The sequence below is a fragment of the Tachypleus tridentatus genome, chromosome 3, assembly GCF_004210375.1.
Source record: "Tachypleus tridentatus isolate NWPU-2018 chromosome 3, ASM421037v1, whole genome shotgun sequence".
Taxonomy (NCBI): domain Eukaryota; kingdom Metazoa; phylum Arthropoda; class Merostomata; order Xiphosura; family Limulidae; genus Tachypleus; species Tachypleus tridentatus.
The window spans coordinates 64582817-64608676 of record NC_134827.1 but is presented as its reverse complement, the minus strand read 5'-3'; the positions used below and the strand labels follow the sequence as shown (position 1 = coordinate 64608676).

The 25860-nt window shown below is 38.1% G+C and overlaps 1 protein-coding gene and 1 long non-coding RNA gene across 4 annotated transcripts in view; one reads left to right on the top strand and one right to left on the bottom strand.

The window, feature by feature from the left end:
* Positions 1-16670, bottom strand: part of LOC143246998 (protein c-ets-1-A-like) — a 55982-nt gene extending 39312 nt beyond the window's left edge. For 2 of the 3 annotated variants that reach the window (XM_076494292.1, XM_076494293.1), the window contains exons 1-3: positions 16517-16670; positions 14323-14423; positions 3794-3968 (exon numbers count right to left, since the gene is read on the bottom strand). In XM_076494292.1, the coding sequence (XP_076350407.1) occupies positions 3794-3968; positions 14323-14418 (271 nt within the window). In that variant the 5' untranslated portion in view covers positions 14419-14423; positions 16517-16670. The remainder of the gene's footprint in view (positions 1-3793; positions 3969-14322; positions 14424-16516) is intronic. The other variant, XM_076494296.1, reaches the window with a different exon arrangement.
* Positions 1-25860, top strand: part of LOC143247000 (uncharacterized) — a 256411-nt gene that overhangs the window by 117150 nt on the left and 113401 nt on the right. The window lies entirely within an intron of this gene.

Below are 25860 nucleotides of genomic sequence, written 5' to 3'. Positions count from 1 at the left end.
TCCTGTGCCAAATATTTCCCTTTTGGAATAATTGTATTGTTTTGTTTGTTTTTGAATTTCGCGCAAAGCTACACGAGGGCTATCTGCGCTAGCCGTCCCTAATTTAGTAGTGTAAGACCAGAGAGAAGGCAGTTCGTCATCACCACCCACCGCCAACTCTTGGACTACTCTTTTATCAACGAATAGTAGAATTGATCGTAACTTATAACGCCCCCACGGCTGAAAGGGCGAGCATGTTTGGTGCGACCAGGATTTTTGAAATAATAAAAGAATCCATAATTAGTTACATAGTTATTTATTATAAAACGACACTTCTGCACTTTGAAAAAAAAAAATTATTCCCACTGAGAGAATCCTAAGAGTGATTTATCTATACACAGAAACACCATCTGAAACACTGTGTTGCGAAATTTGATTCACAGTTAAAAAAGAAATTACACTCACTATTAGGCTTAACGGATGCAGTTCAGAAAGTAGGAATTGGCTCTCAAATTTAGTCTTAAAGCTGGCGTTCTATAAATCTTGTTGCAATCGAAAGGTTTGTTTTATCAAACCCTCACCCCGCTGTCTCAACGGTAAACCTATGCACTTACAACTCTAAAAATCAGGTTTCAATACCTACGGTGAGCAAAGAACAGATAGCCCATTGTGAAGCTTTGCGATAAACTACAAACAGTTTTCTGATAATATGTTTCACGTGTTTGATATCTTAATCAGTTTCTGATATTTTCGAAGGATCTAAACAACACTGATAACTAATATACGTAACTTATAAGCGAACAAATCATTGACAGTGCCTTCTGAAATATTTTCAGGTGTCTGATAAATATGTCTGTTTTTTATGAAACATTATCTCTGACACAAATGTGTGAGATCAAGAGTATCCATTTGTAACCCGCCCGTGTTTGATAAACACTACTTTCCAGTATCGTTCTTAGTTAACGTTATCAAATAATTATCTCGTAAACTTCGTGTCACTGTTCCCTATACATGGTGTGTTATATCAGTTACATTCAAGATATATCTTTGTTTGTTAGCTCAAAGGTTTTCATTCTTAGCATCGCCCCGAGAAGCATAGAACGAACCATGAACCCTCAGATTCACAGGCCGACCGCAGTAACTACGACAAAAATGTTGTACACGTACATATAATTTAGATTACGTTAAAACCTCAAACCCGAATAAACATGAACATGTTCAATAAATTTGCAAACGATACAACAGATGGCAGCACTTGTATGTATGTTGGCTGAATTTCGAGCAAAGTTTTTTGAACACTGTCTGTGCTAACCACCCCTAATTTAAAGTTAATAGATTAGAAGGAAAACGGCAACTCAACACTACCCAATGTACACGGGCTTCTCTAATGGAATTAGCCATCAAATTATAACGGAAAGAGGAAAGTATGTTCAATGATTTATAGTAACAAAGCTACTTAAAAATAAACAGTAACGCGTTATAATGTTTGTTATTTTCAAGTGTCAGCCTATTTAACGTGGATGTCGAGACACAATGTCAATTAATAAAACAAGGTATTTAAAATTATAAATATTTTAAAATGTTCAATGTTCCAAGGTAATGCATATCCGTTTTGTAATACTTGATATTGGATATGTTCAATGTTTTGAACTATCTCATTTTTCCAAATTATTTTTAAACACTTTTCGAATAGAAGTGTATGAAAGAAGTTATAAACAGAGACGCCTCCAGCGGCTCAGTCGTAAGTCCATATATTTACAACGTTAAAAATCAGGTTTCGATACCAGTGTTTGGCAAAACATACGTACTTCTTGATGACGAGAAACTTAAAGTAAAAATGTATATCACAATAGCTGGTATGGGTTTACTGTTAAAGCAGAGAACGTTTTAACTTAACTAGGTCATCTTTAGGTCAAGAAAGTGTTTTCAACTGACTGTTGCCGAGCGCATGTCTTGGGGACGAGGGTATAAACGGGTACTCTCGTTGCAATCTATCTCTTTGTTAACCTGAAGATGACCTTGGAAGGTCAAAACGTTGTTCTCTCCTTTCCATACCAGCCGTTCTGAGATACTAAGATAGTTCGTTGTGTAGCTTTAGGCTTAACAACAAACAAACGAGACTAAAACCCGGGAATCGATTTCCCGCAGTGAACAGAGTACATATAGCCCACGGTGTAGTTTTGTGCTAAACAAATAAAAATGGTAAAATTCGGAGTTCGATTCCCCTTGGTGGACAGAGTACAGACGGGCTTTTTGTAGCTTTAAGTACACATCAACTACACGAGTTAGAATCAACACAGTGAAAATGAAAGCTGCTTGACATTTAAGGGTTTAGGAACAGCAGCGTCATCTACTGTTCATTGGTTTAATAATATATTAATTACAATTATAGCACACGACAACAAGAAGAGTCAGACGTGAAATGACGTCTTCATTACTCATTGGAAGTTGGTTGACGAAAAGCTAACAACGTAATTAATGGGAAACTTGTTACAGTCGACGTTAATCCTCTTCTAAATTGACGGCAAATTATCTTTCAGTACGTGTTTGCGAAGTCAATTATCCACACAGCCCACTGCCCTACATTCGAAGTTCAAAGGACAGAACTTTACATAAGCATACAATTCAGACGATGTGCATCGGTGGTTTGGTAATTAGCGTAAAAAAAATACGTAATGTAAAGGTAGAGACGAGAACTATTATAAAATCCCTTTTGTTGCACAAACATGAAAAAAAAAGACTCAATGAAAACAACACGTCGAAAACCGTTCTGTCTCGAGGAACCGTAAATTACAAACTTCTCCATTCTTCCTCAATCTGTTTCAAAACTCGACATAAATTATGAGGGAGGTCAGCCTCAAAGAAGTTGGTGTTCCCCAGTGGTACAGCGGATTCACACTGCTAGAAACCGAGTTTCGATACCTGTGGTCGGCAGAGCACAGATAGCTAGTTATCTGTGTGGCTTCGTGCGTAATTCCAAACAAGTTTTGTTTTTGTTTTTTTTTAATTTCGCCCAAAGCTACACGAGGGCTATCTGCGCCAGCTGTCCCTAATTTAGTAGTGCAAGACCAAAGGGAAGCCAGCTAGTCATCACTATCCACCGCCAACTCTTGGGTTCGTGCGCAAAATTCAAAACAGACCTATCCACAACTGAACATCATTATGGTATTTTAATTAATATTTAAAATAATTAATTAATAAGATTTACGAAATAATAATTAAAACAAATGTAAAACTAACAGTTATTCATCACCATAACGTTTCCTGAAAATGCGAATAAAGGAATGGATATGTCGTTTGTACCAGTTAAAGTTACACTGCGACAAAGGCAGCAGACTTGTACACTCAAAAATGTTGTTACAGAATCATGTGGTTATCACACAATAGTACTTTAAAATATAAGCATCACATGGCCTGGTGGTTAAGGCGCTCGAAACGCAATATGTAAGTCCTGGGTTCGACTCCCCATTACTGAAAATACTCGCCCTTTCAGTCGTGTTGGGCGTTTAAATGTACAAAACTATCTCACTATTCGCTAATAAAAGAGTAGCCCGAAAGTTGGCGGTGGGTGATGTTGACAAGCCGCCTTCTCTCTCTTAAGTCTACGCCTGCTAAATTAGAAACAGGTACGTCAGCAGCTTAGCGTGAAACTAGAAAAGAAACAAACTTATAAATATACTGAAAGGAAACTGTATTATTATTGTATTTTGTATTAATTAAACAAATTATATTATCTCTTGAAATACTGTATTTAGTGTTAGTACTTTCTGTGCAATGTTTTTCTTTTCAAAATTAATAAAAAAAACCAACCAACCTGTTGATTCTTCTGACAAATCACTCATTGATGGCACCTTCTGCATCGAATCGTATGTCCTAGGTGGCGCTGGTGGTTCACCGCAATCATTATTTACAACGTTTCTTTTATATAAAACATCGAAGCTCTTTATCCCATTAGAATCTTGGTAGCCGTAGTTGCATTCAACTTTGATCTGAAACATAAAATATAGAAATAACAGTATTCGTATTTGTGAGACGCTCACCGAGCCAAGAAATCCTCAATCCCAAACCTCCGAGAATTGTGGATTCGGGGATTTCAACACAACAGTAAAAATAAGCGATAAAATGGAGTCGTTTGATTTTACCAACAGTTCTAGCAAGTTTCTGCTTGGAGCACAAACGTTGTTAATTCTTATCTATTATATTTTACTTCAAGGGAAAATAGACAAATAATTGAGATACGGATCAGCGCCAACAATTAAACTGTGAGCACTTAGCGAACGAAGTTGATTCTCTGGTCACGTGATATCAGCTGAACAAATACGTAACGAAAATAGGCCTATTAGAGTCTACTGTGTGTTTTTTTTTCCAACAAGTTTGATTAAATAACAGGTGGTCAAGAGCTTTCCCCGTATTGCAGACTCCCTCCCCCCCTAAAAAAACTTACAGACGTCATTGGAATATTTCATAATATATGTTTTCATTGTAATAATGGACTTTACATACGATACGACACACGTGGTTACACATCTTCTTATTGGGTCAGTGGCGGTTCATACATCTAAGTTTTAATGAAGTGTGGCAAAAGTCTAATCTGTGAAAATGTGTGATTGATTTCCACCTTTAAGCTAAATTAATAGCTCAATAGTTGTAATACAAGTCTTAGTATTACAACTTAACCACATACATACAGAGATGAAGAATTACTGTAAAAGAAACAACAGATAAAGGTTGAAAGTATTGTTGAATGTATATATTTTAAGACACAGAAGTAAATTCGTGGTCATGGTTACAAAAAAATGAAATAATGAACAGGAAACGGTAACACATCAAAGCAGTTCAAGCGTTAAGAGGTAGTTGTCAAGGTCGGTCACTTCTCACCCCTATATAAACCAGACACTGCGATAAACTACGGAGATACATGGTACTTGTTATGTACCGCCAGGGGGCGATCATGGCGTGGGAAAGTTCTATTAGTCCTGAAGTGTGACCGCTGAACCCAACGCCGACCACATGGTGTATTTGATTTTGGTATAATATCCAATTTCGACAAGTAGCACAGCAGGGCTCTAAAGGACCACGTAGTACAATAAACTGTAAACATCAAATCGGTGTTTGAAACCAAAATTATTACAAGACTGAATCAGACGTTTCAAGAATTGTGTATACATTTAAACACATGTTTATATATATTGGTGCGTGTTTAAGTTTGTTTGGCGTATTGGAAGATATGAACTAATATATCTGGATAAAATCTGCATAGTTGCGTTTTCTCTTTGACTTCTTACCTTTAAAAGGTTTCATTGAGAGATCCCACACGAAATTTATCTTGTAATGAGTTATATCTTCTAATGTTCACTAGCTGTCTCTCCTCTAGTCTGTAATTTCAAAAGTAAGGGCTAGTGCAGAAAACACCGAGTAGCGAAATTGAATATTACATATCATTACAGCAATGGAAGAAAAAAATTATAAACCAATCATGTGCCTCTTTCAGTGAACAGCTCTTATTTTATTGGTTAATGTTTTTTTATTACTCTTCAATGGCACATTCTGCGGACTCACACCGCTAGAAACTGGGTTTCGATACCCGTGGTGAGCAGAACGTTGTGCTTAATTCTAAATAAACAAACAATATTTTGTAATTAAAGCCAATAACTTGCTTTGACTATTATTTTTCAGGGTATTGTTTAAGAAGTTTTTCCTTGGCAACTCCAACTGACAATAAGAAATGTCAACTCGCTTTCTTAACTAGAGAATGAAGATTACGTGCCTGTACTTGTTCATTACACGTCACGTCCCATTTTGTCCAATGGAAAGTATTGCTACAGACAGTTGGTAACACGAAGAAACTGCAATTGGTTGATTTTTGTTGCTTCCTCCCCCATATTTATGGGACATGAGATTTTCGGAGGAAAATATCGAAACAAAACCAAAACTGAAACACGATTACTAAAATAAACGCCATCTTAAAATTGCTTCTAAAATAACTGTCAGTTTTTTTTCCTTCCAGTTTGCGTGTGACGCATCTAGAATTGGCATTCTTGTTGCTAATGTAATGTTGCTAACTAGAATGTACAATTAAAATTCACCTTGTATTTTGGGAATAAGATGTACCCAAATAATCGATTGATTTTCGAAATGTCATCCAGTTTCGCTAACCTTCAAATGACCAGTTGGCAGTAACTGTCTCCCTCTACCGGGAACTCGGGAAATGTTCTGATGAGCTATTGTTCTCATAGCCCCATAAAGTTGGGTTCCATCTACAGCCCAAGTAATGTAACTACGGTTATATAACTGGTAATCCTGGCGAGGCTGATTTACGCATGCGCAAAGATCAATTATCATACATTATCGCGCATGCATAAACAACTAGCAACCAGTGCTAGCAGGAAGGCCCACACTTATTTGTTTGTATTAAAGCAAAGAGCTACCTGTGCTCTGCCCACTGTGGATATCAAAACCCGGTTTTTAGCGTTATAAATCCAACGTTGGTTGTTCGCAACCAGGGTTGAATTCTTGTTAATAGAATCCTTCAGCTACCAGGAATATTAACTACCGTTTGTGTCAGAATCTAATTGCAGTATTTGTTTTGGTTTGTTTTGAAGTTCGTGCAGAACTACATGAGGGCTACTTGCGCTAGCCATCCATAATGTAGCTCTTAAGCCACCATTTTATCAACAGGTAGCGGGATTGATCGTCACATTATAACGCTCTTATGGGTGAAAGGACGAGTATTTTCGGTCAAGGGGATTCGAAACCGTGACCTATAGGCTCCTGTATTCAAGCAGATAAAAAAAATAGGCGAAGGTTATATATATGAAAATATTACCGCACGTGAACACGATTACCGAAAGAGCTCTGTCAGCGAGTCCTTGACAGCTTTCCTCTAAGGCCGCGTGAAGAAAAGGTTTCAAATGTGCCCTGTAACAGAAGCGTGCGCGCGGGCTTGTTTCGGTTTTCATTTTGTCTGAATCATGCGTAAACATTCGATATGACCTTAACCTTTGACCAAACACACACCAAATACGATCTAATCGCCGTCTTTTAGTAACATTGATACAGCTATCAGTCATTTCATGAGTAAATATTGGGGTTTCAAATAATGACACTGAGTAACACAGTCTTCTGTTCATGTTGTTTCCTTTATAAAAATGATTCATATTTGCGAGTTATTGTTATATAACTGAACCTTAGACAATACTGAGTCACATCAAACGTTTTTCGCCTCCCCCTTTTAATTAGTTTGTATATTTTTGTTTGTTTCGAGTGTTTGTAATGCGCAATAACTTTAACCATCCAGACCATCCCACTTACATTAACCAAATCATCCGCCTACGTAACCCAACCTTCTTAACCAAATAATCCAGTTGCATAACCCAACCTCCTTAACCAGACCACCCAATTACATAACCTAACTTCCTTAGTCGCCATAACTTAGTCTTACATATTAATATTATCAAAGTTAGCCATGCCATTCAAGGACATCCTTGTTAAGCCACATGTACAAATCACATAACCCGTCTACTTTAATTTACCAACATATGACCAAGCCAGGTCAGACACACACACTTGTTCTAACCGTTCAAGAGCCACAGTTCTCATCAACCTGAAACGAAATGTTTGGAAGAAACCCTAAAGGTTTGGTGTTTAACTCAGTTATGTATTTCCTTATTTAGAAAAGGTGCTCGAGTCCACATGGTTTTCTACGTTAGGCTCAACCAGATACAAAATATTAAGTTATCAGTAAGAATCTCCAAAACGATAAAAGCTACTTTCCAACAAATTCGCGCAAAATTACACGAGGGCTATCGAATTTAGATGTGTAAGACTGGAGGGAAAGCAACTATCCATCATCACCCACCGTCAACTCAAGGCTACTCTTTTACCAACGAATAGTGGGATTGACTGTTACATTATAACGCCCCCACGGCTGAAAGGGGCGAGCATGTTTGGTGTTACGGGGATTCGAACCCGCGACTCTCAGATTATGAGTCGAGCGCACTAACCATCCGGCCATGCGAGGCCCCACACATCCAAGGCTCTCATACGCTGATGTAACTGGCCAGATGAGAATGGCCGCATCCACAGTGGTATTCTTATTGACGCGTTTCGTGAAGAGGAGAGGGTGGGAGGAGTTATTCAATGAGGAGTCCTGCACGAAACATCGACCTCGTCACGTGTTATTGTCGGAAGCCTTTACAATTACTAAAATCTAATAATTAATTAATTAATACATAATGATTACTACCTATTTTATGTTCCAGGAACTTCTGAAGATAATTCTGTATACGATGGTGTTGGGCCCGGCATGGCCTGGTGGTTAGGGTGCTCGAATCGTGATCTGAGGTTCGCGAATTCGAACCCCCGTTACACCAAACATGCCTTTTCAGCTGTTATAATGTGACAGTCCTTCTCACTATTCGTTGGTGAAACAGTAGCCCAAGACATGGCGGTGAATGGTGATGATTTACTGCTTTCACCTCTAGTCTTAAAATCCTAAATTAGGGATGGCTAGAACAGATAGCCCTCGTCTAGCTTTGCACGAAATTCTAAACAAACAAACAGTGTTGCTGGCCAGGATTTGATGGGGGAGCTTCTTATCCACTTGTCCAAGTTCTCCTCCAGAAGTACTTGATTTGGCTAGTTTATTTGAATGCTGGCCTTTGTTTTATTTTGTCTGTGCTATCAGTTACGTGAGTGTAGAAAGATTGTTTTGTTTTGTTTTCCCAACGTGTGATTCACATTCATTATCGAGCACGAACTGAATGCGCTAGTGTGACGTCACATTATGGTTACCATATTGAAATGAAGATGCTTAACCAAATTTTAACTTACACACTATTGATAACAATTCACTTTACATAACGAGCTGAGAAGTTGGTTAGGGTTGAGTAACCCTTATACTGTGACAGTAACTTTTCGCAGTTTAAAATTTGCGTTATCGTGTAACTCGTCTGAAGACATATAACGCTATAAACCGGGTTTCAATACCCTTTGTGGGCACAACATTGAGTAGTTTTGCTCTTTACAACAAACAATCATGGATTTTTTTTTCTACTTTGTTACTAAAGTAAGTATTGGTTTGGTTTGGTTTTCTGAATTTCGCGCAAAGCTACACGAGGGCTATCTGCGCTCGCCGTCCCTAATTTAGCAGCGTTAGACTAGAGGGAAGCCAACTAGTCATCACCACCCACCGCCATCTCTTGGGCTACTCTTTTACCAACGAGTGGTGTGATTGACTGGCACTTTTTAACGCTCCTACGGCTGAAAGGGCGAGCATTTTTGGGGTGACAGAGATTCGAACCCCTGACTCTCTGATTATGAGCCGAGTGCTTCAACGTTATTAAACTTAGAACGTAGGTTTATTCTTATGATCGGCGCAGATAGCCAAGCTGCTTTGTGCCATAAAACACCAAATCAACCAACTACTCTTACGTTTGTTTTGTCAGTTAGTAAGTCTTACTTTACATGTCAGAAAGTAAATCTAGTTTACCGTCTGGTAGAAACTTAATTTTCATATAAAGTATAAAAATATTCGTGAATAATGGAAACAAAAATTTATAATTTTGAAATGCCTTAATAAAATTTTGTACCACTAGGAACCAGTACCAGCAGTTCGGCTCTTTGTTTTGAGGTACAAAGCTACGCAATGGGCTACCTGTGCTCAGCCAACTATGGGTATCAAAATCCAGTGTTTGTTGTTGTTGTTTTGAAATTAAGCATAATGCAACGTAGCGGGCTACGTATGTTCTGCCCTTCACGGGTATCGAAACCCGGATTCTAACTTTGTAAGTCCGCAGACGTTCCGCTGTGCCACTGGGAAACAAATGTAGTGCTACTTTTTTGCCAGTATGAACTTTCAGAGCACTTTAAAGTGACTCATGTTTATTGTTTGCAACATAGGTATGTGTGTGTCTTATAATTTTTGGATATTTATTGATGTTCAGATATTCACCATTAGCTGTGTACTCTGAACAACTGACCTAAAATATACAGGTTACGTGGGCTATTGTTGTTTTGTTGTTTTTTTGAACTACGCACAAAGCTACATCATGGGCTATTTGTGCTCTGCCCAGTTTTTAGTATTGTAAGTCCGCAGACGTGCCTCTGTGACACTTGGGGTCAGTTACGTGGGAGGCGAGCACTTGGGTAACTCTAAACGCTAAATGTGCAATCTCAAGATCAGACGTTGTGAAAGAGAGACAACTCCCGTTTCGTTAACTTCACTCTCACTTTAGATCATTGAAAATAATGAGAAACAGCTTTCCGATAACGCGTACGAAATCATACTGAGATGACCTAATTTTTTTAATTAACTGGGTTTATTTTTAATACTTATTAAAACTTTAAATAAATTAAGCGCAACGTTTTCTCATGTGCTTTTTACATTAAAACTTTAAATTGTTTGTTTATTAATTTCGCGCAAAGCTACTCGAGGGGTATCTGCGCAAACTTTAAATGAATTAGGCTTAGCTTTTTCTCGTCTGCTTTTTACATTAAAACTTTAAATGAATTAGGCTTAGCTTTTTCTCGTCTGCTTTTTACAGTAAAACTTTAAATAAATTAGGCTTAGCTTTTTCTCGTGTGTTTTAAAATTACAGCGATACAAAAGTAAAGAATATATAGTTTTAATATGTATTCTGTGTGTGTCAACAGGATCTAGAATTCATGAGCTTTTAGTTACAGTAACATCTTTCTAGATGGCGCTGTAAATCAAACTTCTTTCAGATTGTTGCCAAGTAAGAGGTCAGTGTCTCTTAAATATCCCACTCGTCTTTTTTGATAATATTTAAGTCTTATTTCCAAAAGAGGCCATAAAACTCGTTTAATCTCTTTCCTGTAGAGATTTGTCCCTTGAGCAAGAAACGCCCTCTGTTCGCTTATCAAGTAAATTCCCCGGGGAATACGACCATTTGTGAAAGGCTTAAGGACAATAAGAATGTTTCATTTTATTACAAGTAGACTTTAGAACGCCGAGTAGGTTCTTATACTCAAGTTTCATAACATTGCCAGAGCTTCTAACATGATAAATAAAATGCAACTATAAATAACAGAGATAATCTTTTAAGAGTTAATCCGCTGATATGACTCAGACGGGAGATTAAATCGTGTTATTCTTGCAAACTGCTGCACGTTAACAAACCGCCCACAACCTGATAACTGATACAGAAAATAAACTGTTATTTGACAAAGACGAGGTCGCTGTGCCCAACCAATTAATTGTCTAAAATATGCTTTCAGAAGGGGGAAGACCCGGCATGGCCTGGCGTGTTAAGGCGTTTCACTTGTAATCCAAGGGTCGTGGGTTCGAATCCCGGTCGCACCAAACATGCTCGTCCTTTCAGTCGTGGGGGTGTTATAATGTGACGGTTAATCCCACTATTCGTTGATAAAAGAGTAGCCCAAGAGTTGGCCGTGGGTGGTGATGACAAGCTGCCTTCCCTCTAGTCTTACACAACTAAAGTAGGGACGGCTAGCGCAGATAGCCCTCGAGTAGCTTTGCGCGAAATTAAAAACAAACAAACAAACGGAGAAGAACTAAGCGCAACGGAAAAGAAAATATTATATTCTTATGACACCAGTAATGTCAGAATCTATGTTAGATATTAAGCAAACAAACAACACATTCTGCTGTAGGTCAGTTCCTAGTTTAAACGTTACGTGTAATGACAGCACGTGGCTTCGATGGTCCTGATAAAAACGACACGCGTTCATTGTAACAAAGGAATTAATGGCATGCGAACCTCAAGTTTCATGTCATCTAAAATTGACTAAAAATTCCCCTAGGGCTTCGTAGAATACATCTGGCACCCCATCCAGTCTACCCCGAAATTAAGTTAGTGAACAGTACCCAGAGCATTAAAATATTTATAATAATCTGACAAGTACTAAAGTAGATTTTAAGAAAAATATATAAAAATTCCTGAGAACTTACAATAATGGACGTAGCGTGTATGTCAGTATCTATGTATGTGACCAATGCTGCTGCGCTACAAACAAAAATCGATATAAAATTTGGTACTACGATGACAATAAGATATTAGTGTTTTTTGTAGTACTTGGCCCCTAGTCGCACAGCGGCATGTTTGAGGGCTTTCAACACTACAAACCGGGTTTTGACCTAACATGGCCAGCAGTTAGGGCGCTTGACTCTTGATCTGAGGATCGCGGGTTCGACTCCCGGTCGCACCAAACATGCTCACCCGTTCAGCCGTGGGGGCGTTATTAAGTGACTGTCAATCCCACTATTCGTTGGTAAAAGAGTAGCCCAAGAGTTGGAGGTGGGTGGTGATGACTAGCTGCCTTCCCTCTAGTCTTACACTGCTAAATTAGGGACGGCTAACACAGATACCCCCCGTGTAGCTTTGCGCGAAATTCAAAACAAACAAAACCTATCTTGAAACCTAACGAAAAACGCTAATCAGAGAGAAAAGAAAACTGATTTCGATCAATGTAGGAACAGTCCACTAAACATGTATTCTCAACACGGCTGGTGTGGGTGTTCGCACTGTAATTAAAATAAAGTTCAGAAAAACGTTTCGAATTTCTGTTTTCGATACCTGTGGCGGGCAGAGCAAAGAAAGCCAATGATGTAGCTTTTATCTTACCAACAACCAAACCATCTGTCCGTCTTTATAACACTCGGGATTATATTGTTATAGATACCAGTTGTCTGATGTGTCTAAACAGTTCATCTGTTAGCATGTTAAAGATTGAGTAAGAACAGTTAATGAGAAGTTAATCTAATCTTACAGTTTCGCAACGTAAGAGTTTCTTAATTAAGTCAACGTGTTATCTGAAACCGTTTCTGTAACTGCCTAAAACATAAAAATCAAGGTATTACGTACATACATATGTATATATTATCGATATGATTATGTTTTCAATAATTTACCAGTTTATTATTCATCTGTAGAGATTTGACTGTTTACTTAAAGTTATGAACATTCATAAACTTTCTACAGCACGATGACGTTGTTGTTGTTGTTGTATTTATAATAATTAGGTTCTGTTAGACAATTTGTAAAGAGATATTTTGTTTATTACGTGTATTCTGTTTATTAAACAAAAACGATAACCGTATAATAGATAATTACTATACTTGTGATTTGAGACACGGGAAGTTTCGTGAGGAAACACACTTGAAGTCAAAATGTATTCTTAATACGGCTGTTAAAACTTTAATTAAAATTAGGAAGGTCGAAATATTGTTTAACTTAACCGGTAACCATACCAACTCTTTTCAGTTTACATACAGGAAGTTTGGTGTTTGATTTTTACTAATGCAATGAACACGACCAAACGTTTTGTACACAGTTACACAACCCCTTTCAAACATGTGGTCAACTTCCGGTCAGTTACTTCCTTCTTTCTTTATGAACATGACGATTACCGAAGAAGGTCGAAACGTTGTTTGTTCCTCTATGTAAAATATTTTCTCAACCCAAACGAGCCGTTTTTACATGTATATTTTTGTATGATTGTTTTCCCTCACCCACCACCTCTCTTTATTTTGTTTATTCTTCGGGGAATTGTTATATTCGTCACGACATGAGGGGCAGTATCTGAATTCAGATTTATTCGCATATTCCTCTGACCCCTTTCCTTGGACCATGTCCATATATGTAATACCGTTACATTAGGTTTGTCCTATACATTCACGAACACTTCTATAGATAATCACGGTTTTCGTTAGGTTCATTTGAGAGAAGTGTATTTACGTATACAACCCCCTTATAATGGAACGTACCAGTTGTAGATAATGGATCTCACACTTAATGTAGGTGTTCACTTGTTTCTCTTTTCATCATGTAGGCGGCAGTGGTTTTTTAATTTTGTTTTGTTTTTTGAATTTCGCGCAAAGCTACTCGAGGGCTATCTTCGCTAGCCGTCCCTAATTTAGCAGTGTAAAACTAGAGGAAAGGCAGCTAATCATCACCACCCACCGCCAACTCTTTGACTACTATTTTACGAACGAATAGTGGGATTGACCGTCACATTATAACGTCCCCACGGCTGAAAGGGCGAGCATGTTTGGTGTGACGAGGATTCGAACCGCGACCCTTAACCACCTGGCTGTACCAGACCTCAGTTTAGCAGTGTAAGACTAGAGGAAAGGCAGCTAATCATCACCACCCACCGCCAACTCTTTGGCTACTATCGAACGAATAGTGGGATTGACCGTAACATATAACGCCCCCACGGCTGAAAGGGCGAGCATGTTTGGTGCGACCGGGATTCGAAGGCGACAGTAGTCTATACCCAGAAGAAATTTATTTAAAAAATTAAAATTAAAGTTGGCGCGCTGTTTAATTTCGTGGTAAAATGAGTGAAAAACAGACATACCATCGGAACTTGTGCGGGTTTGAGGAACTTGTAAGGTTCGTAATGACGCCCATTTGGCATTATTTTAATATCGGCGTAAAACGAGTCCTGATCCATGATGCCTACAAATAAAAACAAACAAACAAAAGGAGAACATTAAAACTGAACACAAGAATACAACACTTACAAAATATATATATTATTACCAGTCCAAATAAAACAAGTTCCACTAGATAAACTAATGCCCACTGGAATATTGTTGTTTTTTTGGCAACTTCTGTGAACCTACACTTCTTGTTTGAAGGCAATACTAATTGTAATTACACACTACAAAATATATTGTATTATGATAGGCTTGTATCTAATAGCATCATTGTTTGTTTTAAATTTCGCGCAAAGCTACTCGAGGGCTATCTGCGCTAGCCGTCCCTAATTTAGCGATGTAAGACGAGAGAAAAGGCAGTTAGTCATCACCACCCACCGCCAACTCTTGGGCTACTCTTTTACCAACGAATAGTAAGAGTGATCGTCACTTTAAAACGCCTCCACGGCTGAAAGGGCGAGCATGTTTAGTGTGACTGGGATTCAAACCCGCGACCCTCTGATTACGAGTCCAGTGCCTTAACCTCCTGGCCATGCCTTTGTATTATGATAGGCTTAGATCTTATGTTATAAATGTAGTTAGCGTTGCTAAGTATAAAAATACAATGTATTATGATAGGCTTAGATCTTGTGTCGTAGTAAGTGCAGTTAGCGTAGCTAAGTATAAAAATACATTATATTATGATAGGCTTAGATCTTGTGCCATAGTAAGTGCAGTTAGCGTAGCTAAGTATAAAAATACATTATATTAGGGTTAGACGTAATTTTTTATGTTGTAAACTGTTGTCATACTTTTACCTTAAAATTCCCTTTGACCTACAAACTTGTATTACATTACAAATATCACATATAACCTAAAATGTAGAGTTTGGCTAAAGAGCACCAGTTACAAGTGATATCTGTGACCCTAGTTTTCCAACTTCGATATTTGACTCCGACAGTTTAAAATACGTAATATTGTTTGGAGCTCCAAAGTCCAGCGTGTCTCTTTCATCCCGTTTTATGCTATGCGTGCGTAAGAGCAAATTTGGTACGTCTGCTGTTCTCAAGGACCAATGAGGACGCACTTTGATAAGCGTTTCTTCACACTGATTCCAGTGGTTTATGATTTGTAGGGCATCTCTAGAGTAAAATAAATTCCTTCATCAAAATTTCCAGTTTTATCTGATGCTTGGGAGTACGAAACACTTAATCGCGAAAGGATTAACACAAGTTAAAAACTACAGGTATCTACAGATGAATCTGGGTGCCAAGCAACTACCCATACCGGTTAGTGAGTGTTAAATTTACAGACTTACACTATAAAATTCAGAGTTTGATTCCCCTACTCAGGTAGACAGACAGATAAACTTTACTTGGTGTTATTCGTAACATACCAAGTAGTTAAAGCACAGTGGAAATTTAAACATACGAACATTTCAAGACATTAAAAAATATTTATATATATAATTTATTTATTTTTACTCAAGTCAGAATAACAAGTTTTCTAGAGGGAGCTTCTTATTTTTACCTCAGACGACTTACCGAGAGGTATTTTTCTTTCGCGCAAAAAACAAAAACAAAATATTTAAAAAAACGATTCCCATGTTGTCAAAGTTTCATCCACAGACAAAAAAAAAAGGTTTTCATCTCGATACGAAAAAAAAAAACAAAAGCAAAATCGAATCGAGGTGAAACTGCAAACCCAACTTTTCGGAAACATTACACATTTTATGTAGTCGCCCAAAAGATGTAAGTTTGTAAAACGGAAAAAGGCTTAATATATACAAGACGTCATATTGTAATATGCTTAAATTTTCTATTTAAAAAAGTTACACACTATTTGGCTATTCCAAGTTCCTATTTACTTTATCCGTTATCTGAATCATTCAGAAAATCGAGTTTGTAGTTAGTCCAAACTCGTGAACTTCCTAAGCCTAAGATATCTTCTCGCGTCAGGCGATAATCGGTTTTCAGCTGAGACCCGCCGTCCTGTCGCCAAGCTAAAGTTCGCCGTTTCAGAAAAGTGTTTTGTCAGTTGTCACCTGTGTATGTGTACCTCTAGCCTGAACTGAATCGAAAACTTACTTTAATTTCATTAACGCTGACCAATACAGAGGGAAACAGGACTTACCTTTGACCGTCGTTCAGGGTTAGCGCATAAGACGATTGTAAATACAACAACTTTTGTAGAAGGTTTAATAATGTGTACACTCGCTGCCTTTGGAGCTCGACTCTGATTGGCTGTCGTTCTATGAATGAAGTGGGTGTACAACTAGTTGTTGCCACGAGCGTATCACTCCGTGCATACGTCACTCACTGGATGGAGAGAAGCGTTTAAAAGGAAAGTTTTTTCACCCGAGTGGACTCGTTTAAGAACCGGTTTCTTGAAACCTGACTCGACTCCGTGGTGTACTTCTCTCGTGAGTGGTAGTGGAACTTGATTTGCAGTTACAAAAATTAAAAAGGAACGGAAGTCCAACAAACTAGTAACATTTTCAGTTTACCAGACTACAAGTGATACGAATAATAATAATAAAAGTTATATTATAAACAATAATTTACTTATTTCAGATTTTCTCGTCCATTTTTTATCCCGAATCTTCGCTTTCTGTATCGGACGTTTCCTCCTGTTCACATATTTTCCTAGGATAGATCAGTGTCGCTTCAAATAAAACCAGAGAACATCTATTCGTGATTCTTCCCAACGACGAAATTTAGGCCTAGTATGCCCAGGTGGTTAGGGTGCCCGTCTCGTAATTTGTGGGGCGTTATAAGTTACGGTCAATCCCACTATTCGTTGGTAAAAGAGTATTTGTTTGTTTGGAATTTTCGCGAAAAGCTACTCGAGGGCTATCTGCGCTAGCCGTCCCTAATTTAGCAGTGTGAGACTAGAGAGAAGGCAGCTAGTCATCACCACCCACCGCCAACTCTTGGGGTACTCTTTTACCAACGAATAGTTGGATTGACCGTCACATTATAACGCTCCCACGGCTGAAAGAGCGAGAATGTTTGGTGCAAAGGGGATTCGAACCCGCGACCCTCGGATTACGAGTCAAACGCTTTAACCCATCTGGCCATGCCGGATCCGGTAAAAGAGTGGCCTAGTAGTTCACTAGCTGCCTTTCTTCCAGTTTTAAGCAAAATTTGGCAGATTGCCCTCGTATAGCTTTACGCAAAATTAAAAAACAACAACAAAAAAATATGGAATTAGAAATCAACGACCACTGTTTCGAGAGTATGAATCACATTACTTTAAACAATTGAATTTTTGTATGCTCTACTATTAGGATGTGTATAATTTTTTATTATTCCAAAACGCTCAGTACAAAGAAACTGACCAAATGATTTAGGTGAAGTTAATATTTTTATGTAAATTACATAGACGACCCCTTAAGTAATTAGTGAAGTTAAATGCGACACTGGTGGCATTTTGGGTTGTTTTTCTTCTGTGACTCGTACATTTTCTGATCCTCGTAATTAACAAAGACGCGGACTTACAAGTGACGTAAATCACAGTTGGTTCAGGAAAAACAGTTTTTTAAAAAAGCCAGAAATCTAGTCTGTAATTCTGAAGCGATTGGAGGTCGTGTATTTCTTAATTTCACAATCCTTCTAGTCTAACACTCGAGATTCGAATACCGAAGGTTTATACTACACTTCTTTATATCTGCCAGGACAGTTGGAAAATGTTCAGGAAAGATACGAGGTTTTGTCGTCGTGGTTAGTCCTCTGAGAACGTATTCTTTCTAATAACCTCCTTACACAAAGTTTAAGTAAAAATGTGTTTTCTGTATAAGCAACAATTACTAATGACTGGTTACCCTGTCTCCCCAACTGACCTCAAGACAAGCAGCTGTGGTCATCTGCTATAGATATTTTTAAATTGATTCTGAAACCCCACCCCACACATATGGTGTGCCGAATTAGTAAATTACAAGTAACATTTTGTTTTGTACAATTTCTGTCGCATTTTGTATTTTTATTATTTTTCTACAAGAGGTCACGCACTTTATATCTTGTCTAAGGCCCCGTAGTGACTAAGGTCGGCACTGGCCCCCTCCCCTCTCTGCTCAAAGTTAGGGATGGTTGACCCTGAACCTGAGGTCTGTGTCTGACTGTTTTATCTATGCTTCACCTTTCAGATTAAAAACAATACGTGCCACATCAAACTTCTTGTAATTTAACAGAAGACACTTTAGCAATGGTGTAGATATTTGATATGGCTGTTAACACTTTATGATAAATATAACACTTAAGGCATTAATTATCTCAGAAGGATAAAACGGTCAGTTATTCATTGACTCCTTGCTCGGTACAAGCTTCTAAAAGTTGGCTTAGACAGTTGTTTCTTTGGAAGACAAACAAAACGATAATACTGAATGTTGATTGGTTCATTTGAGCCTTTACCTTTAATAACGGAAATGACAACCAGTGCTGTTTTCGCAGCTGGCGTCTGTCTGTCTTCAAACATATTCCCGGCTGCGTAGAAGCATCTAGTCGGTCTCCACGTGCGTGACGGCGTCCATTGACTAGGACTAGAATTTCAACGTGATGAAAATAGAGAGGACAACATGAACAAGTTTCAAACGTTTGTTTTTAGGCGAGGGTTAATGAAAGTTTTAATAAAGCATGTTTGACATACGTTGGACGATGTGACAAATCGCAAAAGAACTTGGTGAAAATTTAACGGTGTCATGGAAAAAATGTGCAGGAAGTTTATACTTTTAAATACAGTAAAACATTTATAGTGTCTGTGTGTGTGTGTGTCCACCGAGGGTAATCGAACCCCTAATTTTAGTGTTGTAAATCCATAGACTTATTTCTGACCCAGCGGGGTACAGTATTGATAAAATAAACTGGCACTGCTCCACGCTAGTACAGAAGTAAGTCTACGGATTTACAACGCTAAAATCAGGGGTTCGATTCTTCTCGGTGGGCTCAGCAGATAGCCCGATGTGGCTTTGCTCTAAGAAAACACACACACACACCAAAACTGGCACTGCCCTTCGCTAGAACATCTTTTTTGTAAACTTACTTTTACCGTTTAGTGTCGTACAAATCTCTATAATTTAAGCAACATAATAATATGACGTGATAATTTAGTCATAATGAATTTCAGAAGAAAATATTTGAAAAATCATTTGTTACTGAGAGAAGAATTTCGATTATTTAGTCAAACTTTTAAATACTTCGTCACTGGTTTAATTTATATCTGAATTAGTACGAAGTCTGTTCAGTATTTAGGCTTAGCTATGCTTAGTCTATAGTGCGCATGCTCAATTCACAATTACAATTTCACTATAGAGGTTTATTTTGGTAGCCTAGATCTACTGATTTTATTTTGGTAGCCTAGATAAGTATGCCAGCTTTTTAAAACGTTTGTTTGTTTTTCTTCCGAGTTCCCGTGATATAAGTACTTCGTATCCTTCGAGTTGCCATTTTCTCCTAACTGGCATCAGCCGATGTACGTGTGAAACACCCCAAGTTAAACCACCGTCGACAGATTAATTCAAGCACACTGAACGTTTTAAACTTTGAGGTAAAAAGTAAATCATATAGACAGTGTATCGGTTCTACTTCCGTAGATATATTTAGTGTGGGATAAACACTGTCCATTTTGTTGTTTGTGCATTAGTCCTAACACTATGTGGGTTCGACTGTGGGACAAACATTTTCCATGCTGTTGCTTGTGTGGTAGTTGTGTCCTTATATTTCTTCCGTTTGTTCTTTGTTTTAGTATATTACAAAACAACATTAGTTGATTCTATTGAATGGAACTGAGTTTTAGATGTTAAAAGTAATTGCCTTAACATTTGTGCATCTCTAACACGCACACACAGCAACAGACTTGTATTAATTCACTCATCAAATGTATATTTAGTATTTTTTATGTTGTATGCATTTATTACTTCGTTTTCGTGGATGTCAAGCCAGCGAGCCGGTTTTGATTCGGAGTGATATTACAAAATACTGCCTTCTCATTAAGCTACAGGTGCGTTATGTTAGTGACAGTCAAAACCTCAGCGTGAGTGATAGGGAAGGATGTTGATAAAAGGCTGACTTTTTGTGGCCAGTATTTGAAAACTAGGGTCAATCACAACCATTGTGAGTTTAACTGAAATACAAAGATACAAATACGAGCACTATTCAACTTATAACTAGAAGAAAATGCAGCATTTTAAGGCTCGAACCCTGGACTTTTTTATCCACAGCTCATTATGCCAATCATTAGGCCAACCAGCCCTTCATCCTTTTAATAAAAGCATTACGTTAAACTATAAATCAACACCAACCTTATAACTCTTGGCAATTCGTCAAGTATGTCAATTTCGTTTGTACAGTTGTGGCGATTGTAAAACATTATGTCGATATACGTTTGGAATTTTTGTAGCTCAAAATAACATACAGATGGCACCACTGTGTTTATAATTAATATAATATATATAAAAGAGAATTTCGGAAAGTTGCCACATTTTATGAAAAGATTAAAGACACGTAATAGTTCCCCTTAGAAATTGTTACAACAATTTTTTTTTATTAAAAACGTAATCAGGATGCCGTAAGACATAGACGTAAATGTTTAAATGTTTTTTTTTACGTTTTTTCTGGGATGTATTTGTTCAGATTTGCACTATAGAAAGACTGCCACAGTACGAGAAGCGAATCATTTGGAAAATCCGCGAACACCAATCCTTCTCAAAATATTCTCAGTTAAGAGTTGTACAAGACTGTCACATCCCGTGCTGCATTATTTTAAATCATGCTGCTGCTTCTTCCTTTCAAAACTGGTTAACTCATTCAGTTGAGTTAGGGGTGTCTGTGCACTTGAGTGAGATTTGTGCAAAACTTGCAGGTTTTTCTGTTCATTTTTGAATGTTGATGTTAAACATTTTATGAGTTCCACGAATGGAGAAATTAAAAAAAAATTATTCAAAGCGTGAAAATGATAAGATTTGTGATGTAAATGTCGCAAACTAAAATGGAAACATCTGCTATTAAACATTAGTTAGACAAGAATGAGAATATGACGGAAATTCCACACATCGACGATACCTAAGGTATCAGACCTCATATCTCTGTACTTACGTGTACTTCTATGTGCTATTTCCTCAGATATGTTTAAATCAGAGAAATAAAAGGATATGTAGAGGTTGAAGTTCAGAACAGGTGGGAACAACAGAATCATTATAACAAGTGCTTGACTCGCAATCTGAGCAAACGTGCTCCTCCTTTCAGCCATGGGGCATTATAATGTGATTGTCAATCGCTCTATTCGTTGTTGAAAAAGTAACCAAAGAGTTGGCGGTCTTTCACGACTAAATTATTGACGGCTAGTGCATATAGCCCTCGTGTAACATTGTGCGAAGTTTGAAGTAAACAAATATTGTAACAACCATTAGAAATCGTATTAACAATTGTCAGTAAATATAGTAACAACTGTCATGGAACCTTGTAACATCTGTCACAAAACATAGCAACAATATTCAAAGAACGCAGAAAATTGTCAGGAAATACAGTAACAACTGTCAAGGAACATAGCAACAATATTCAAAGAACATAGAAACAATTGTTAGAAAATATAGTAACAACTGTCAGGGTACATAGTAGTATACGTCCAATATTTTATCAAGTTATGTAGCTAGATCTTTCAAGTAACTGACAAAACAATAAGGTGCTCATAAGTAAATTACAAAACAGAATTCACTATACACTTACAACAGTTAGCGGCGCTTACGATCACGTTACACATTCACGATTTTATTGTTTCTTTGAATGTTTATATACCCTCAACCCAAACCTGTACTCTAAAAGTCATTAAGTATTTCACATTTGTCACAGCAAAGTTCAACAAAAATTAGTTCAATTTTTATTTATCAGGCTTAGTTTTGTTATAGCGAAAGCTTTAACTTGAATGGTCCATCTCGTTGTGTAAAATTTGACGTCACCGTCTCTTGGCCAATAGTATTTATTTCCTGTTCACTTGACGGTTGATTAAACACATTTTAAGTTGACAGTTGTCAGAACGTATTAGAAATCCAACTTAATGCAAAATAAAAACCTAAAATTGAATATCTGAGTTTTATGGCAAAATTACTAAGCCTACATGCCACCCCCTTTTGTGAAATTAATCGATCAGCTGCACCCTCTCTCTACATTAAATGAGTGACTTTCACTTTTATAACGCACCCAAGGCTTAAGGTGCATGAATTTGAACCACGAATTCGAGATCTCTAATTTCAGAGCTCTATTACAGGGCCGCGTCCTTAAAAACTGTATAATAGTCAGGAGATTGTTAACATTTTACTATAATACCATTGTTTCAACTTTTAGAAATAAAACTAACCAAGTAAAATGTTTATAACTCGAATTACGTTCATTGCTTTACTGGATAAATGTATAAATGAATATACGAATGAATAATTGTCATGTGATTCAACCGATCTATATAATTACCATAAAACAACTTGAAGTTTTATTAGGCGGTAAGTTTACGCGCTAACCACGCAAAAATCCAGGGTTTGATGACCCGCGGTAGACACAGTAGATAGCCCAATGTGGCTCTGCTCTAAATTTAACAAGGAAACAAAGAAGCATGTTTTAGTAAACATTCTTCACTCTGTCCTCCTGGTGAAAGAGCGGTAAATATACGAACTTACAACGCTAAAACCCAAGGTTGGATACCCCGCGATGGACGCAGCAGATAGCTTAATAAGATTTTATTACAAACGAACTATTATTTTCTACGTTACTATACGCTCTGACCAGACACTGCCTTTGGTATTCTACACATGTACAATAAAAAATAGAAAAGTGCCTATTCACGTTTGAGAAATTTCACCATTTTGTGTTCACACGTGAATGGATATTGTGATAACGAAACAATATAAGCCACCAGTAGAAATAAAGTTTCAAACGAGATTTTCTGTCATTTGAAGAGATTTGTAATAAATTAACGAACAATGATGAACAAACACGCCTACTGTAATCAACATCATGCTGTTTACAGTTCATTGTTCATTGTTTGCTGTAAGCAAAACACACAAACTCACACAGTTCATTGTTAATTTACAGCAATACACGAGAATGTTTCCACCCAAGTGCAATGGTGTTGGCCCGGCATGGCCAAGCATGTTAAGTCGTTCGACTCGTAATATGAGGGTCGTGGGTTCGAATCCCGGTCGCGCCAAACATGCTCGCCCTCCCAGTCGTGGGGGCGTTATAAAGTGACGGTCAATCCCACTATTCGTTGGCAAAAGAGTAGCCCAAGAGTTGGTGGTGGGTGGTGATAACTAGCTGCCTTCCCTCTAGTCTTACACTGCCAAATTAGGGACGGCTAGCGCAGATAGCCCTCGTGTAGCTTTGCGTGAAATTCAAAATCAAATCAAGCAAGTGTAATTTTTAAAAATAGGTCTAAATCTGAAACAAAGCTAATTTATACTTGTTTGTAAATACCAGCAGTTTTTATGTATTAAGTAATGCGGAGTGTTAAAGATGGTGTGAAAACCAGCTTGGAAACGACTTAATACACAGTTTGTTATTGATCATTTCCGGTTAATACGTACTTCATGGGTATGAAAAATAACAACAGGAAATGCAATATAGTTTTTCATTTGTAACAGAGGAAATAATCTTAATAACTCATTCCAGTAAAATATATTTTTTCTCCACATTAAAGACAATTCAAACGAACCCTACAGTTACATACACAGGGACGTTTACTCTGATATCAGATATTCAAACCTCAAGCACACATACGGACTGTACATTGGCCCTGCATGGCCAGATGGTTAGGGCACTCGATTCATAATCTGAGGGTCGCGGGTTCGAATTCCTGTCACACCAAACGTGTTCGATCTTTCAGCCGTGGGGGCCTTATAATGTGATGGTCAGCTCCACTGTTTATTAATATATTTTTCTATAATTTTTCGTCCCGACATGGCCAGGTGGTTAAGGCGATCGATTCATAATCTGAGGGTCATGGATTCGAATCCCGTCACACCAGATATGCCCATTCAGCCGTGGGGGCGTTATAACGTAACAGTCAATCCCACTATTCGTTGGTAAAAGAGTAGTCCAAGGGTTGGCGGTATGTGGTGATGACTAGTTTCCTTGCCACTAGTCTTACACTGCTAAATTAGGGACGGCTAGCGCAGATAGCCCTCGTGTAGCTGTGCGAAGTATTCAAAAACAAACATATTGTACAGCTGCATACACATACACACGTTGTCATAAAACTTACGACAAACACACAACGGTTACATTCAATTTCTGTCTAATTGGTACTCTGGTTATTGCCAACCAGTGACATAACAGTATATCTGCGGAATTATAACGCTAAAAACTGGGTTTCGATAACCGGGGTGGGCAGAGTGCAGATAGCCTATTGTGTAGCTTTGGGCTTAATTCAAAACACAAAAAGCCTAGCTATTAACAGTATTATGAGCCAGGAAAGTCTTAATTTTAGGTTTTAAAAGTCCACTTGTTTCGCGTCTCGTGTTGACGTCTTTATCGCTAAGACTCGATTTCAGTTTATTTTGTTTGTAGAACTTTCGTGCGTAGCCACACAAGTGGTATTTGGCGCGAATCGATCTTTAATTTTAAACTGAGAGCACCCATCGCCGGCTCTTGGACCACTCTTAGTTAAACAGTTAGGAGGTTTGTATAAGTACTTACGTTCCCAAAGAGCGGAGCGCATTTTGTTTTTGTTTTAAACAACAGGTCGCGAACCGTGAACCTTCAGGCACGCTTACCACCAGACCCCATTCGGCTTTTGCTCGGTATCAGTAGGGTTTGTTTGTTTGTTTGTTTGTTTTGAATTTCGCACAAAGCTACTCGAGGGCTATCTGTGCTAGCCGTCCCTAATTTAGCAGTGTAAGACTAGAGGGAAGGCAACTAGTCATCACCACCCACCGCCAACTCTTGGGCTAGTCTTTTACCGACGAATTGTGGGATTGACCGTCACATTGTAACGACCTCACGGCTGAGAGGGCGAGCATGTTTGGCGCGACGCGGATGCGAACCCGCGACCCTCAGATTACGAGTCGCACGCCTTAACACACTTGGCCATGCCGGGCCAGGGTATCGGTAGGGAGGGAAAGGTTTGCTAATCATTACAGGGACGAACCCCGAATTTTATCGTACGGTAGAAAGAGCAAGTTCGGTGTTTGTGCAGAGCAGACAACCCTCACAGAGGCAGCACGTGGTTTCCTGAGGTCAAGTTTAAGTAAAATGTAAAAATAAATAAATAGAAAGTTTAACAAAATCAGTGTTAAATACAAGAATGAAAAAGGCAGATCTGCAACTGAACTGCGTAAAAGTGTCCTTGACGTGGAATTTTACACGAGCTGATCTTTAGAGTGTCTTGAAAAAGCATTGCTGATACATCTGAAGTGTGTTTGTTGAGTCTGTGCTGTTTTTTAAAATTAAAGATAACTGATTGGATTACTTAGGTATGTGGGTGATATCCACAACCTT